Genomic DNA, 16,112 nt, shown 5'->3' with positions numbered 1-16,112 from the left:
CCAGCAATTTCCATTTCTTGTCATTAGGTGTGGTTCTAGCTGTGCTTTGTTTTTCCCTCTGATTAACTGCATCTACAACTAAGGAGTTAAGGGACAGATGGGAAAACAAGCAGTCAGCACCCTGTGGTGCAACATAGAATTTACAGTCTGAACTCTTGCAGACCAGTGGCACTGTTGCTGGCATCTGCCAGATCAATTTGGCAGGGTCCATTGGTAAAGCCAGCTTAGTAGATGAGGAGGCAAGCAGCTATACAGGTTAATTTATCCTGGGTTTCAGGGAGGCTCACTAAGGAAACCTATCTCCAGTACGTTGGCCACCCTTTTATAAAGATCCTGGAATGATTTAAAATCCCCTTCCGCTGTTGGAGAATCAGGCATTAGGGTGTCATCTGGGGCATTAGGATGCCCATGGTGCTGCATTGGTTTAAAAATCACATCTTTGAACAGGTGAAACCAGTCACAGACTTGAAATACATGTTATCTTTTTAAAATTGGTTTACATGTTTGGTCACATTAAAAACAAACAAATGTTAGCAAAGAAGCCTAGAGTTTGAGAGGTGAAGGAGGTTTGTTTAAGAGAAGTTATGTAACCTTCCTGTGTCTTGCTTTTTCCGAATGGAAACTGGAGACAGCATTACTCACACTCAATTGAACATTTGATTAAAATGCTTCAAGTGCTAAAAATGGCTATGCATGCACCAACACAACTGTTAAAATTCCATTTTAAGAATCAATGCAGCTAGTAATGATGCCTTAGACACAAAACAGTACAGCCTTATCTGTTGCTCAAATGCTGGATTAGCATTTCTAGCAAATTTCACAGTATCATTTTTCAGACTATAATCATACTTTATTATGGAAGAATTCAGCATTTCATCAATACTGCCACGGATGCTGTTTTCTTTACAATTAAGCTAAAAAAATTGTCTCTCCTCCATAATGTTTACCTAATGTTAACAAGAGCTATTACAGAAAATATGATGCACTCAAATGTTAAATATGCTTTGTTATGAGAGTGCCATTCAAACTATTTTGTGTAAAAGCTATATTTAAGTGAGATGGAACAAAGCGAACCACAGAAATGTTTCTTTTAACAGACATTTCAAAATTACCCACCTTGTTATCTTCCTCTTCCTCTTCATCAGATTTTTCTGAGGGTAGTGGAGAAGAATCACTTTTTATCTCCTCTTTAACTTTTGCAAGTTTTACCACTTTATTCTTCTTCGCTCTTGTCTTCCTCCTCTTTGAGTTTCCCTGAGTATAAAAGCACCATCTTAATGCTGCCAACTGTTCAAAATGTCTCAGTGTCACAAGCCATACAGAAAGATTAATTTCTATATTAAATAAAAGTTGATTTTATTTAGACAAGTTACCTAGTTTGACCAGAAATGGGAAAGGGAGCTAGCCTGACAATAAAGGGCATATACAAACTAAAGACAACAATCCTACATGATCTGATCTTATAAATCATTTGATCTAGGCAGACTTGCTCTGATTAAATGGTTAACAGTGTGGAGAACAAGTGGTGGGCATCTGGTGAGGGTGGAGGAGATTATCTGCTAACAAGGAGATGACTACTTTATCATATTGTTAAAGATTAGAAATTTCACTTACTGCACCAGAAAGTCTTTGTGCTTCCTTCCTTGCAAGATCTTTATTGAGTAATTTAATGAGGTAGTCTGCACGGGTCTGTAATTGCTTGGCCTGGGGTTTCTTATCTGGATCATCTGGTAGAATCTGAGAGGGGGAAAAAAAAAACCATGAAAAAAAACAATATTTCCAATTTGGAAGATGCCAGAACAGAGAAGAAGTAGCAGCAGAAATACAGAGTACTGGAGATGGGAAAAAGCTGCATAATTTTGGATCCATTCTAACACTACACTGTAAATGTGCAAATGTCCCTGAAGGAGTGGAAAACTTCTTGGAACCCACATTCAACTTTTTGCTTCCTCACATACTAATGTAGGGAGTCTCAAAAGCAACTCACCAATACAAGAGTTACCATTCTTGAGTTTGTATTTCTTCTCCCCCATCACATAATTCAGCTAGGAGAAGGTGGGGCACCTGCCTCACATGGCTATCAATGGATGGAACTTCTACCTCAAATAGCTTACCTGCTTCTACTGAGTAGTGGAATGAGACAGATGAGCAAACAGGAATGGGGAGCAAAAAGTAAGAGTAAAAATGGATGCAAAGTGCCAAAAGAGAAAGGGGATGAGAGAGCTAACAGATAGAAAAAAGAAGACAAAAATCACTGAACCAGGACATAGAACAGTGGGGTAAGGATGGCCTTGGCATCTACCAGTTAACCACAAGAGGGGTTTCAATAAAGCAGAGTTGACGTATTATTTTAGGAGATTTCTAATTCCCATAAAATAAACAGTTTCAATTTCTCCTTACCAATTAAACAAAATACATTTAAAACATGCTCACTAAGCTGGATGGCATGACGTACCTTGTGTGTCAAGCTGAGGTCAGGATCCATTTTTATCATTTCCCAACTTCCATACCCATATTCATAGATGCCTATTAAAAGATTGGAGTCGTCATCTTTGCCCCAATCTATATCAAAATGAGCTGCCTTAGTGTGGCATGGAATGGCATATCTAGAGGGAAGAAATCAGAAAGTCAAACTTAATACAGGTTAGACTTCTCTGGCCTGGCCTGAGTGGTCCCGAACCATGGAGTTTGTTGGACCAGGGGAGGTCAAGGCTCCTCTCTGGGCTGTGGGCATCCCAAAACCTGGGTCTTCCCTCCCCGCTGCTGGCCCCATTCTGGGGCTCGCAGGGTCAGCCTCCTTGGGCTGGGATTCCCAGCTGGGCCGGATCTTCCCATTGGCTCTGCTGCCGCTGGAATTTGGGCCTGGTCCGGGGATTCCTGCTGGCTGCCACTGGCCCTGCTCCTGCCAGGAATCTCGCCTCTGGCCACCAGCCCGCTTCCACCAGGGATCCCAGCTAGGGTTTCCGTCAACGGCTCAAATGCTGCTTGGATTCGCAGCTGGGGCCGATTCCTCTCAGCCACCACAAGGACTCCCCAGCCTGGGACTCCCCAGGGATGGGCTCCCCACTCACGAAACTAGGCTCCCCAGCATCCGAGGGACTCACAGCTGGCTTGTGCTCCTCAGCTCCGGGACTCACTTGTCTAGCATCATCCATGGTCCTTCCTTCTGGACCATGGATGTTGCTGGACCAGAGAGTCCCAGATTTGGGAGGTTTGTGAAAACTAAAAAGGTGGGGAAAAGGTCAGGTTTTCATTTGCTGAGAAAGAAACAAATATATTTTCTAACGTTTTCACAATCATTTTACAACAATTTTGAGAATTAAATCTGTACGCTAAATAGGCCAATATTACTATAAAAGAGTATAAGGTGTCTGGGACTATTATTTCTGAAGTCACGTGACTTATCAGAGTTTCAGCAATAACTTTGAAGTCTCTAATCTCAGATAGTTGTGAATAAAACCTTGAAAATGTGTCCTAAGCATAATCACTGAAGTTTCCGCGGACAGTCTTAAATAATAGCTGTAAAAGGTGGGAATCTCAATGGGAATCTCAGGATGCCACAGGACTCCTCGCCGCTAATGGGAATCTCAGTGGGTTAACCCAAAAGTCACATGCTTTGGGAGGCCCTACTCTTACCACACAATCAGTATTCTTCATGTGGCCAGAGAGGTGCCAATCCTAGACATCCAAGTAGATATATTCCAGTAACAAGGGTACATACTGCCACACCCTATACTTCTTCAGTGATGGGAAAGGGAAATGAAGGGGACTCACCACCACCATTCTAAATCAAGGGCAGGGGAAAAACGGAAGAGCCCCCCGACCCCGGCATGCCTAAAGTCCGGATTGCTTTAATCAAGCTAGGGTGCAAAAGATATTTGTACAGGCCAATATATAAAGGCATTTAACATAGTAACGTAACAGAAAATAACTTCTTTTCATATTATATAACTACTACTACTCACCGTTTTCTCTCTTCTGGATCAGAAGGAATAGATTTGTGCAATGGTGCTAACTCTTCCTCATGAGAGATGACTAGCTTTGCATTCACTTGTACTCCTGAAATTCGGAATGTTGGGCCTTTAACTTTTCCAAGTCTGCCCCCTTGAATTAAGAGCCATAACAGTATAACATATCTTGTACATAACAGATAAATGTTACTTGTATTTTATCTATTGGAAACGTTAAAAAAAAAGTGCCTGATTCTGGTCTTAAATGTCCATCATGAAACAATGCACCTTAACATTTTATCCATCCACTCAAATTAATTTTGGTTAAAAAAATTCCAGTCATCCTCAGAATTTCAAGTACTGTCAAGTACCGATAACCCAGATTTAATTTAAACTTTTGGATCCAGTGATAATGTATACCATTGTAATTCACCCAGAAAAAAAGCTTTAGGCACAATGATAATCATTACCCAATCTACCTATTCAATGTTTCTAGTGTATTTGCAATAGTTAGAATCAGATTAACAACTCTGAAATACTTACCACTTTATGTAACTTATTTGTAATAATTTTTTTATTCCATTTTGCTCTGTTCAGACATACCTGCTCTTTCTTGTCCAGAGGAATTGTCCTTTAAAGCCTTAATGCATCCACTGTGTACGAGCTCCCCCAGTCGCCTAAGGTCTGTCTCAGATTTATCAACTAATTCAGCATCTCTAGCTATAGCATCTAACCTGTAATAAAACACAAATTCTTCTTATATCTTTGAAGCTTTGACACTTTATAAACGATTGTTTTACTGAAGCTTCAGGAGTAGCCGAGTTAGTCTGTACAGGATAAACTTAAAAAACAACAAATGGTCTGGTAGCACTTTATAGAGGAACAAAACATCTAGATGGTATCATGAGCTTTTGTGGACACAGCCCACTTCTCCTGTCATCTGAAGAAGTGGGGCTGTGCTCATGAAAGCTCATGATACCATTTACATGTTTTGTTAGTCTATAAAGTGCTACCAAACCATTTGTTGTTTAAGTTTGTCTTTTACTGAAGAGTTACATCAATCTGCATATCCTACTCCATGTTGTGAGCACTTCTGATGAATACATTTTAGAAATGCTATAGAAAAACTAGAGAAATTGTAAAAATGTCAATAAAAGTGATGTAGAGATCAGGAAACAAGAACACAGGAACAAAGCTAATTTTATTTTTAAGTATTGGAGTGTGTACACAGTGTGTGTTTGAGACAGACACACCCACACCGATAACAGTTGGTAATGTGACCTTACAATCTACAGAAAGATAGAAAGAGATGACTTGCTCACATTATACAAAGTAAGATCTTTTAAGAAGAAAAAAAGAGGACTGGCACCAGGAAAACACACATAATGGTGAGACTAATTGCGCAACTGGGACCTGATCATTGTGAGTCTTTTTATAAACTTAAATTGAACAGGGTCTATGATAATTTACAAAATTAGGTGGCCAATTAGCCATCACTGAAGGTGACTTAACACTGTGGTAGGTAAGATAGTACTTGGAAGGACATAGTGAATAATCCTACAAAATACAAAGGGTCAGATTTTATGATCTGAGGTGTTCCTTTGGAAATGCTATATATAGGGGAAAAAGGAAAAATAAAGAATATTCAGATTAATTAATATTATTAAGGTAACAGACTAGCACAAAGTTCTCTTTTCAAGATATGGACTCCTGCTAAATAGTTTTGATATATAAGCTTCCGAATTGCTACATAACTATAAGCAAATAGGTTTACCTTTCCAGAGGCCCACCAAATTTCTTGTAACTCTTGATAAACCTAATAACAGAAAATAATTGCTTGGTGTAAGTGTAAGTTTAACTAATCAAAGTTTAAAAATTAGAGTGAATAATATGTCTATTACAATATAAAAACCAAGTTATATGAATAAGGCTAAAAAGAAAAATCATTAGACCACTTATCAAGATAATCCACATTTAAAAACAACCGCTTCATTAAGTTTATATGGTAATATAAATAAAACAATAGAAGCTCTAATTTATTTCAGAAATTACTTTATTAGTTTCACAAGATAACAGTTATTCAAAGCAACTAGATGAGTTTAGTCATAAGATCAAATGTAAATTTACAGTAAATAGTTAATTCAGAGATTATTATCCCTTATGTAGTTAAGATGGAGTAGTGATTCAAGACAGATTACAGTACTTCTATTAGGATTTAAGATAACATGGCAGAAAAGAGAAGGAATATTATTGCAATTAAAAGAATCACATGTGGATGATAGGTTATTAAGATATATTTAAAACATTCGGGATAAAGAGGGGAAGCAAAGAATCTTAATTTCCTTTCCACTCATGATCAGAACCTGAGTTACTAATGTAGTGACAAAAGCACCCTTGGGGAAAAAGAAGCAGCAATCCATTAATGTTGCTAGATGAAACAGAGAAAGAATGAGGATCCTAAAGTTTAAAATCATGATTTTAACTCAAAATATTCTGTAAGTATTATAATAGTTTGAATAGAGATAAATTTAAATACTTAAATTACAGAAACAAACCAGCATATTTACAAAATGCTGAAAAGGTAAGAAAGTAATTATTCTCCTTCATGCCAAATATTGTTTTCTGTACCAACTATTTGAAAGGACCATGCCATGCAGATTACTCCAAAAGATCACTTAAGTTTAAGTGATTTCTTGCAGTTTTAAAAACTTAAAGCACCATATCATTGGAATTCAATTATGCTGGTGAGAAATTCAAAACAAAACCCACTCAGTTTTTGTAGGTCTCCCCACAGAGAGGTGCAGGTTCTTGCTACAGCTACAGTTTTATATAAACAACTATAAAAATATTTAGCCTACACATATAATAGAATGTCTGATAGACATTTATCTAACCTACTCTTAAATATCTCCAGAGATGGAGATTCCACAACCTACCTGGGCAATTTATTCCAGTGTTTGACTACCCTGACAGTACGACCCCATCCTCCAGATTAGTCGCAACCCCTCCCAGCTTGGAATCATCTGCAAACTTAATAAGCGTACTTTCTATACCAATATCTAAATCGTTGATGAAGATATTGAACGGAGCTGGTCCCAAAACAGACCCCTGCAGAACCCCACTTGTTATGCCTTTCCAGCAGGATTGTGAAACATTATATATATTCTATAAACATTTCTCATCATTGTAACAATCTGTTTTTGAAAGTGCAATGTCAGGAATAACTTCACCACAATTAAATGGAGAGAGGGGTTGTCTGAGCTTCCAGGAGAAGGACAGTTTCTGCTTTATGGCCAAGAGGCAAGGGAGATGCATGTCAGAGACTGCTGCAAAAAGGGCAGATGGGAGGCAGTTTGAATCTCTGACTCATCCCCTTAGGAATGTCTGAAAACTATAAAGCAGGTGTCGGGAACTTACGACCCTGGGGCTGGATGCAGCCCCTGGCTTGCCTGGATCTGGTCCCCAAGGCTTGGGGCTCCCTCCAGCATTGGGGAGCCTATGCTGACACTCCAGCCCCCTGGGCACACCCCACTGAGCCTCACTGCAGGCTGGATCAAGGTAAGTTGGAGGCCGATCTAGCCCACAGGCTGTAGTTTCCCTACCCCAATCTATATAATAAAGTTGTAACTTGATTAAAATCTGTATTAAGTATCTCCTGTTGTCCTTTTGATATACCCAGATAATGCAGGGATTAGCAATTGTACACACTATGAAACAAATCTTCACACTCCACTTAATAGCATACCTTATTAGAATGGATTGTGTACACATTAATAATCTTTTATGTCAGCACCATATAAATACTTAAAAGAGAAGACCTAAATGCCTAAAATGAAAATTCTTAATTGAAATTCAGTAAAAACGGTTTTACTTACATAGTTTTAAACTATAGTCTGTCTAATTTCATTTCATAACTATGAATAAGCAAGTTTTTTCCCAGTCTTACCGCCTAATCTCTGCATCACTAAATCCTTTAATATTCTCTCGTGGAATAGTACGTGGTCGTCCTCGTTTTTTTGGTCGTTTTCTCTCAGAGATAGAATCACTATCAGAACCAGAGTATCTTCTGTTCCTACTACGCCTCCCTTCACTTCCATTAAAGCTGATCTGGAATTTCAAAAAGGAATAAATAGCATAAAGTTATATGATCAACATTCATAATAAAAGCTTTAGCTAAAATTGATTGTAATTAAAAAAAAATGAAAAAGAAGGGAAGAGCTTTTCAGAATCCAAAGATACCTGTTTTGCACAGTTTCGCATTCTTGGAAGCATATAAATTTCTTCAAGCTCCTTCTGTCTTTCTTCCTCTTCTAATCTTCGCCTTTGGAGCTCTGGAATGATTTCTTCCCAGTTCCTTGAATTTCGTTCAGGCTCCAACTCAATGTCATCTTCATCCATATTTGAAAAATTGGCCACCTTATAAAGCAGAACACATTTATTTTTGCCAATAAGACATGGCAATTTACTTCTATAAACTACAATATTAGAAAAATATGGTTATTATATTCACAACAGCATACACAACTTTTATAACTACAACTCACTACAATTATGCTTAGGTATACAGGCAGTCCCCGGGTTACATGGATCCGACTTGGATCCCTACTTACAAACGGGGTGAGGCAACCCCGCACTAGCTGCTTCCCCCCAGAAGACCAGGGAGACGCGGAGCGGCTTTTCTCAGCAGACACCTCAGCTTGAGAATAAAGGACTGAGGGAAGTGAGGTGTGGGAGAATAAAGCTGAGCACTGGAGAAATGTTTGGCTAGAGTTTCCCCTACAATATGTACCAATTCCGACTTACATTCAAATTCAACTTAAGAACAAACCTACAGTCCCTATCTTGTACGTAACCCGGGGACTGCCTGAAATGTATACATTATATACCATTTTTCACATGTGCATGCACAACACACACCACCTTGCCTGGTACAAGTTGGACCTCTCTGGTCCAGCACCCTCAGGACCTGACTGGTCTCAAAAGAGGGAATTTGCCAGACCAGAGGAGGCACTGGTCCCTAGTCCGTCCCCCTGCCAGGCTGCCATGCTGCTTCAGCCCCGACAGTCTGGACTGCCGTATCCCTGGCCCGCTACTGGGGCTGCCCCGGCTGTGCATCTCCAGCCCTGGCCTCAGAAATGGGGCTGCCATGGCTGCCGCATCCCTGGCCCCATGTCCGCTACCACGGCTATTGTGTTCCCGACCCCACTACTCGGGCTGCTATGGCCCTGGCTGTGCTACCAGGGCCACCAGCTCTCTTGCCACTGGGGATCCCAGCCAGGACTCCCTGGTCCAGGAACATCCATGGCCCTGCCTGACCACAGATGTTGCCAGATGAGGAAGTCCCGGTTTTGGAAGGTCCAACCTGTAGTGACAAAATTGTAGTCATATGATCATTTCATGATGATACTATAAGGCAGATGGTGCCTAACTGTACATTTCTTATAGTATATTTGAACTTTAAGTGTAACTTTGATTCTATATTTTTGAACAGTATAAAGCTTATTTCTAAGATAATTACAACATTCTTGTCATGTTTTCTACTGTTAAATTATTGATAAATCCTTTTATGTCAAATTCCATTTTGATGGAGCTTTTTCCTCGGGAATTCATAGAATCATAGAATACTAGGACTGGAAGGGACCTCGATAGGTCATCGAGTCCAGTTCCCTGCCCTCATGGCAGGACCAAATAAATGTGCATCACGGATGGTCTAGACAGAATCTAACCTACTCTTAAATATCTCCAGAGATGGAGATTCCACAACCTCCCTGGGCAATTTATTCCAGTGTGACTACCCTGACAGTTAGGAATTTTTTCCTAATGTCCAACCTAAACCTCCCTTGCTGCAGTTTAAACCCATTGCTTCTTGTTCTATCCCCAGAGGTTTCCCTCCTCCTTATGACACCCTTTTAGATACCTGAAAACTGCTATCATGTCCCCCCTCAATCTTCTCTTTTCTAAACTAAACAAACCCAATTCCTTCAGTCTTCCCTCATAGGTCATGTTCTCTAGACCTTTAATCATTCTCGTTGCTCTTTTCTGGACCCTCTCCAATTTCTCCACATCTTTCTTGAAATGCGGTGCCCAGAACTGGACACAATACTCCAACTGAGGCCTAATTAGCGCAGAGTAGAGCGGAAGAATGACTTCTCGTGTCTTGCTCACAATACGCCTGTTAATGTATCTCAGAATCATGTTTGCTTTCTTTGCAACAGCATCACACTGCTGACACATATTCAACTTGTGGTTCACTAGAACCCCTAGATCCCTTTGTGCCATACTCCTTCCCAGACAGTCACTTCCCATTCTGTATGCATGAAACTGATTGTTCCTTCCTAAGTGGAGCACTTTGCATTTGTCTTTATTAAACTTCATCCTATTTACCTCAGACCATTTCTCCAATTTGTCCAGGTCGTTTTGAATTATGACCCTATCCTCCAGATTAGTCACAACCCCTCCCAGCTTGGTATCATCTGCAAACTTAATAAGCATACTTTCTATACCAATATCTAAATCGTTGCTGAAGATATTGAACAGAGCCGGTCTCAGAACAGACCCCTGCGGAACCCCACTTGTTATGCCTTTCCAGCAGGATTGTGAACCATTAATAACTACTCTGAGTATGGTTATCCAGCCAGTTATTCACCCACCTTATAGTAGCCCCATCTAAGTTGTATTTACCTAGTTTATTGATAAGAATATCATAAGAGACTGTATCAAACACCTTAATTCTTTTGACACTGTCAAATTTTTCCTCGGGAATGTAAACAAGACGGGCAAATGGTTATTTTTACAGTTTATAATTCAGCTAAACCCAAGTGGAATTTCATTGGATAAAGAAAAGACACTTTGCTAGCCCAAGAGCTTTCTCCATGTGAAACTTCAAAGGTTTGCTGCAAGCAATGAAGGTGTTAAGGATTTTCCAAATAAACCACCACAAGAAGCTCTTAAAAATGAATGTATTAAGCAATCTAAATCTAAAAGATGTGACTAGCTACCATTAGTATGAAAGAGCTTAGACCTGAACATTATTTTAATATAATGTTAGATGTTACGATGTGTCAATCTTGGCATGAATAATTTATAAAAATCACAGTGAAGTTGTAACTGAAGGCACAATAGGTCATTACTTGATGTCCTACTGATGAGGCAAAATAAGAACAGCTTAGGTTTTTTAAAACCTTATATCAGCAGTCACCAACCAGTTGATCGGGATCTACCGGTAGATCTTGGAGCCTCTGGCAGGTGATCCTGACTGGTTTGGCCAAGAGGCTATCAAGTGCGAGCACTTCAGCTGCCCCTCCCCCCACTGCTGCTCCTCTCCTGCCCTTTGCCTTGGAGCTGCCCCTTCCCCTGGGGAGCCTCCTGCTTGCCGTGCAAGGCAGGGGAGGGAGGCGAGGGTGCTGATGTCATGGTACCCCCTCCCACTCTGAATCCTTTCTCCACAGAGCAGAGAGGGGGCACAACAGGACTTGGGATGGAGTTTACTGGCTGCTTCTGGGAATGGACCAGGGTCAGAGCAGGGGTAAGCCCACCTTAGCTCCACTGCACCACCACCCAGGAGCCACCTCAAGCCCCCTCCTGCACCTCAAGCCCCTGCCCCAGCCCCGAGCATCCCTGCATCCAAACACCTTCCCATAGGTTGCACCTAGAACCCGTCCTACTTCCCAACTGCCTGCCCCAAGCTCAGCTCAGAGCCTCTCTCACACTCCAGATCCCATAATCCAAGACCAGAGCCTGCACCCCAACCCTCGGCCCCAGCCTGGTGAAAGTGAGTGAGGATGGGCAAGAGAGGGAGGATGGAGTGAGCAGGGGCGGGGTCTTGGAGAAGGGACCGGAGGGAGGTGGGACAAGGGTATTTATATTTGAGGTAGATCTTGGACTGCACTTAAATTCAAAAAGTGATCTCGTGCTTAAAAAGGTTGGAAACCCCTGCCTTATATTGTAGACAACCACCTTGGGCACATAAAAAGAGATTTCTGGAAAAAAGTGTAGTGAATTTCCTTAATTTGATATGACTGTTACATACAAATAGAGATAAGATGGATATATTGGAGATTTCTGTAACCAAGACTCCCCAGCTGATCCTGGGCTCCCTGCGGCATTTCAGCGGATCCTGGGATCAGCTGTGGAGTCTCCAGCTGATCCTGGGTTCCGCTGAAATGCTGCGGGGAACCTGGAATCAGCTGGGGAGTCCCGCGATGACCCTGGGCTCTATGCTGCGCTGCGGCTATGAAATGCACAAGAGCCCTCACTGGGGACTCTTGTACATTTCAAAGCTGGCACACTACGTGCAGCCCTGAGTCAGCGGGACTTCCCACTGGCCCCGGGGCTGCATGTGGAGTTCTGCATTCCTCCACAGGGGCTCTTGTACATTTCAAAGGAGGGATGCGAAAGTGCCTATTGACTAGTCAAGTAGTCGATGGAAATTCCATTGACTACTCAACTAGTCAATTAACCGATATTTAACATCCTTATTGTACAAGAAACTGCCACTGACAGAAATAAAGAAAGAGTAGTACCTTAAACTGGGAAAGCAACTCATCCCCTACTGTTAATGGGCCTGGCTCATTTTCTCGTGTTTCAGCCCTCTTCAAGATTTCATCTATATCCATTTCCTGAAAAAAAAGAGAACATTTCTCTTTTATCATTAAAGGACTAAAAACAAGATTAGATTGATGTGTATGTGGAAAGTTAGCCCGGCCTACCTGCGGTTCCTGCTCTTCTCCTTCAGGTTCCTTAAAAAGTTCTTCAGCACCAAACTTTAAAATTGCTGACAATTCTTCCTTATTAAAAGGAGTAGAGCTGAAAATACAAACAATAAACATTTTCTACTATTTATAAAAACACTAACTTAATATTAGCAAGACAAATTTCTCCATAATTCAACCAATTTTTCGTCTCACTTTTCTGCACTGTCAGAAAAAGTTGCATCTAACACGTAATATGAAAAAAAGTTTTTGAAAGTAGCAAAAGTAATTTTGAATCAGAATTAAGAATTCTTTAAATTTTACATATCCAAATTCACAAGAGATACTTCCGCATACAACATCTAAAAAGTAAAATTATTTTTAGTCGATGTTGATATGTTATCACCCTTTCTGAATTGTGCATCAGTATACCTTGAAGGAGTGGAACCTGTGTGAAGTACAGTCTTCCCTGTAGTGTCCATTCTCTGAATTACTAAATGATCTAACACCATCTTCTTTTTCGCTCTTTCAAGAATATCCTCCTCTACAGATCCCTTTGTGACTAGTCGATAAATATTAACCTACATACAAAAAAATATAAACTTTACATAAACATTTGGAAATTACACATTAAAACTGTATTTAAATAAATCTAAAATTAACAAATATTATGGAAAAAGGGAAAGAAAAAATAAAGATGCCAAATCTTTGTTTTCAATGTCCTAATTTTTTGTTAATTTGTTTCCAGATTTAAATTCATTTTAGAGATTAAGTCAGCTCTCTTACTCAAATATCTCCGTAAGCAGTTTCCTAAGTAATGTAATTCTAGAACCTAAACCCCAGCGATGAGGCACATAGATTCAGCTATCTTCTAGAATAGCATCCATGCACAATGTATGCTTAAATCATGCTACGGTTGTGGCAGACCTATAACTTGCCCCATACTAATGGCAACTATCCTCTCATATTCATTGCTATGAAAAAGCAAGTTCCAGATTCTCAATGAAAATGTCCTGTTTTAGTCAATATAAAGCTCAATTAAGCTCTAATACAGAAAAAAATTTCATATCACATTTAATGTAGGGAGCACAGCAGCTTGAATCTACTATTATAATCTTACTAGTGTGACAATGCGCATTAACTAAAAAAATTGTTCGCACAATTACATTTTCAATAGACACGTCGTTGCTCTAATGTTGCAGCTCAGTCCCAAGATATTAAAGAAACAAGGAAAGTTCACCTCTCCACCACCAAAAGTTGGTCCAAGAAAAAGTATTAGCTCACTCACCTTGTGTCTCTAATTGTTCTAATGTATTTTACAAATGAAAATTCTTTACTAACTATCAGTTAGTAAAGTGAACATCCTACTTGCACAGATGTTATATATGTATTATATACAAAAACACACAAACACCTTATATTGAGAATTATCTATGAACCCAAAATTTATTGATCTAAAAATGTACAGACTTTGGCTCTCAATCCTGACCTGACAGACCCCCTATTAACAGGTTCAGGGCTTAAAGCTGGAATATACATACCTGTTTCTTTTGGCCAATTCTATGAGCTCTAGCCTGTGCCTGCAGATCATTCTGGGGGTTCCAGTCAGAATCAAATATAACTACTGTGTCAGCAGATGCCAAGTTTATACCTAGACCTCCAGCTCTTGTAGACAGTAAAAAGCAAAAATCCTGTAAGTAGAAGACAAAGAAATGCATTATGAATATGGCATCAAAATCCATCCCAAATCAATCTGGAACTTAAATGAATTTAGATTGCATAAGCTCTTTGGGGAAGAAACAATCTTTTAAAAAGTGTATTTGTGTAGGGCCTACCACAGTAGAATCCTGGGTCTATAACTGTAGCTTGCTCCTGTTGCTACCACAATACAACTAATAAATATTGATATTAAGTACATTTTTTAAAGTAAATATTAAGGCTTTTTATGCTGATGGAAATCCCAAGAATGTGGGACTGCCTTCAACAAAAAGTGAGGATGAATCTGTCTTGCTAAATCTAGATAACCTTCACAAAGAGATAAGTTATCTCTTCCTAATGTTAAATAACAAAAAAAGCCAGAATCCTAGAAGGTAGATACCCAACAGAAAGAATAAGTGACATAAGTAAGTTATGAAGTAGAGTATTTGTGACCATTTGGATAAAACTAAAATCTTGTCTTTTACTGTAATAATTTTTATCATAATTATTAATTGCAAGAAATAAAATATAAGTAATAGAAAAAGACACAGCAAATTCCACAAGTGAAAACACATAGTAGCCTACCTCTGAGCCTTCTGCATTAAAATGATCCAGTGCTTGCTTCCTCAATTCCCCTTTTATTGATCCATCTAATCTCTAGAAAGATTGAATGTGCCCGTTAAAATATAAATCCATATAAAAGTTAGTTCTTACAATGTACAGGTTGAACATCTCTAAACCGGGATTCTCTGGTCCAGCAACTTCCATGGTCTGGCAGGGCCAAAGAGTTCTGGTGGAGAGCTGGCTGCTACGAGACCAGCAGGCTGGCAGGGTAGCGGGCTACTGGCAGTGAACTGTCAGCGGGGCCCCTGTTCTGGCAAAAACCCTCATCAAGGACGGTCAGGTCCCGAAGGTGGTGCACCAAGGAGGTACAACCTGTTCCACTAATTACAGTAGGTGTAGAAGAGCCTAAGTCTTCTGTTCATAATTACTTCTAAGTAAAACTGTAAAGATAATTTGGAAAGGCACTTTTCTGCTAAATAAACATGATATTAAGACAGTATATAGTGAAAGAGAATGTGAACTCTTTAGGCCAGGAGTGGGCAATAATTTTTGAAGGGAGGACACTTCAAAAATTTTCAAAGTGGTTGTGGGCTCTCCTGGAAATGCTGGGGCCTTGGGCAGAAGGGGCAGGCTCTTTAAATAGAAAGAAGTGAAAGAGCTCATGCCTCCTCTGTGGCCCCAAGCAGCGTGGCAGGGGTGGCTTCTGCAAGCCCTTTCAATTGTTTCTATTTAAAAGGCTCACATCTTAGCAGCTGCCAGGAAGGCACAACCCTTTTAAATAGAAGCAGCTGAAAGGGCTCATGTCTCCGTGGCTCCCAGGCAATGCATTAGGACAGGGATGGCCAACCCATTAAATGAAGAGAGCCAAAACAGCAGCAGAAAAAATGTGAAGAGCCATACCAGCCAGAGTTGTTGAGAAAAATGAGAACGAGAGAAAAAGAAAGGTGATGATCCTTTAAAAATGTTAGGCTTTTTGACCACATCAGGCCCCCACTGGCCACCACCATCTTGCTGACGCCATTTTGAATTGCCACACCAGATGCCTCCCCTGCACCCACTGAGCACAGGGAGCAGGGGAAACTCAGCGAGCCGCAGGGGAGGCTTTGTGAGCTGCACTTTCAAGGGTTAAAGAGCCGCATGTGGCTCGTGAGCCGTGGGTTGGCCACCTCTGCTTTAGGGGATGGGGACGGGAACTGCCGCACAGGCTGGA

The 16,112-nt window shown here is 40.3% G+C and overlaps 1 protein-coding gene across 5 annotated transcripts in view; it reads right to left on the bottom strand.

Moving 5' to 3' along the window:
- CHD1 (chromodomain helicase DNA binding protein 1) overlaps positions 1-16,112 on the bottom strand; it is a 96,211-nt gene that overhangs the window by 13,880 nt on the left and 66,219 nt on the right. For all 5 annotated transcript variants that reach the window (XM_025187610.2, XM_075932080.1, XM_075932081.1 and 2 more), the window contains exons 18-30: positions 14,924-14,995; positions 14,182-14,331; positions 13,073-13,221; positions 12,659-12,755; positions 12,473-12,568; positions 8,190-8,366; positions 7,897-8,057; positions 5,725-5,766; positions 4,554-4,684; positions 3,966-4,104; positions 2,456-2,606; positions 1,615-1,737; positions 1,117-1,254 (exon numbers count right to left, since the gene is read on the bottom strand). In XM_025187610.2, coding sequence (XP_025043395.1) covers positions 1,117-1,254; positions 1,615-1,737; positions 2,456-2,606; positions 3,966-4,104; positions 4,554-4,684; positions 5,725-5,766; positions 7,897-8,057; positions 8,190-8,366; positions 12,473-12,568; positions 12,659-12,755; positions 13,073-13,221; positions 14,182-14,331; positions 14,924-14,995 — 1,626 coding nt within the window. The remainder of the gene's footprint in view (positions 1-1,116; positions 1,255-1,614; positions 1,738-2,455; positions 2,607-3,965; positions 4,105-4,553; positions 4,685-5,724; positions 5,767-7,896; positions 8,058-8,189; positions 8,367-12,472; positions 12,569-12,658; positions 12,756-13,072; positions 13,222-14,181; positions 14,332-14,923; positions 14,996-16,112) is intronic.

The sequence above is a fragment of the Pelodiscus sinensis genome, chromosome 6, assembly GCF_049634645.1.
Source record: "Pelodiscus sinensis isolate JC-2024 chromosome 6, ASM4963464v1, whole genome shotgun sequence".
In the NCBI taxonomy this organism is placed as follows: domain Eukaryota; kingdom Metazoa; phylum Chordata; order Testudines; family Trionychidae; genus Pelodiscus; species Pelodiscus sinensis.
Note: the sequence above shows the minus strand (reverse complement) of the source record. Positions and strands in the feature narration are given on the sequence as shown.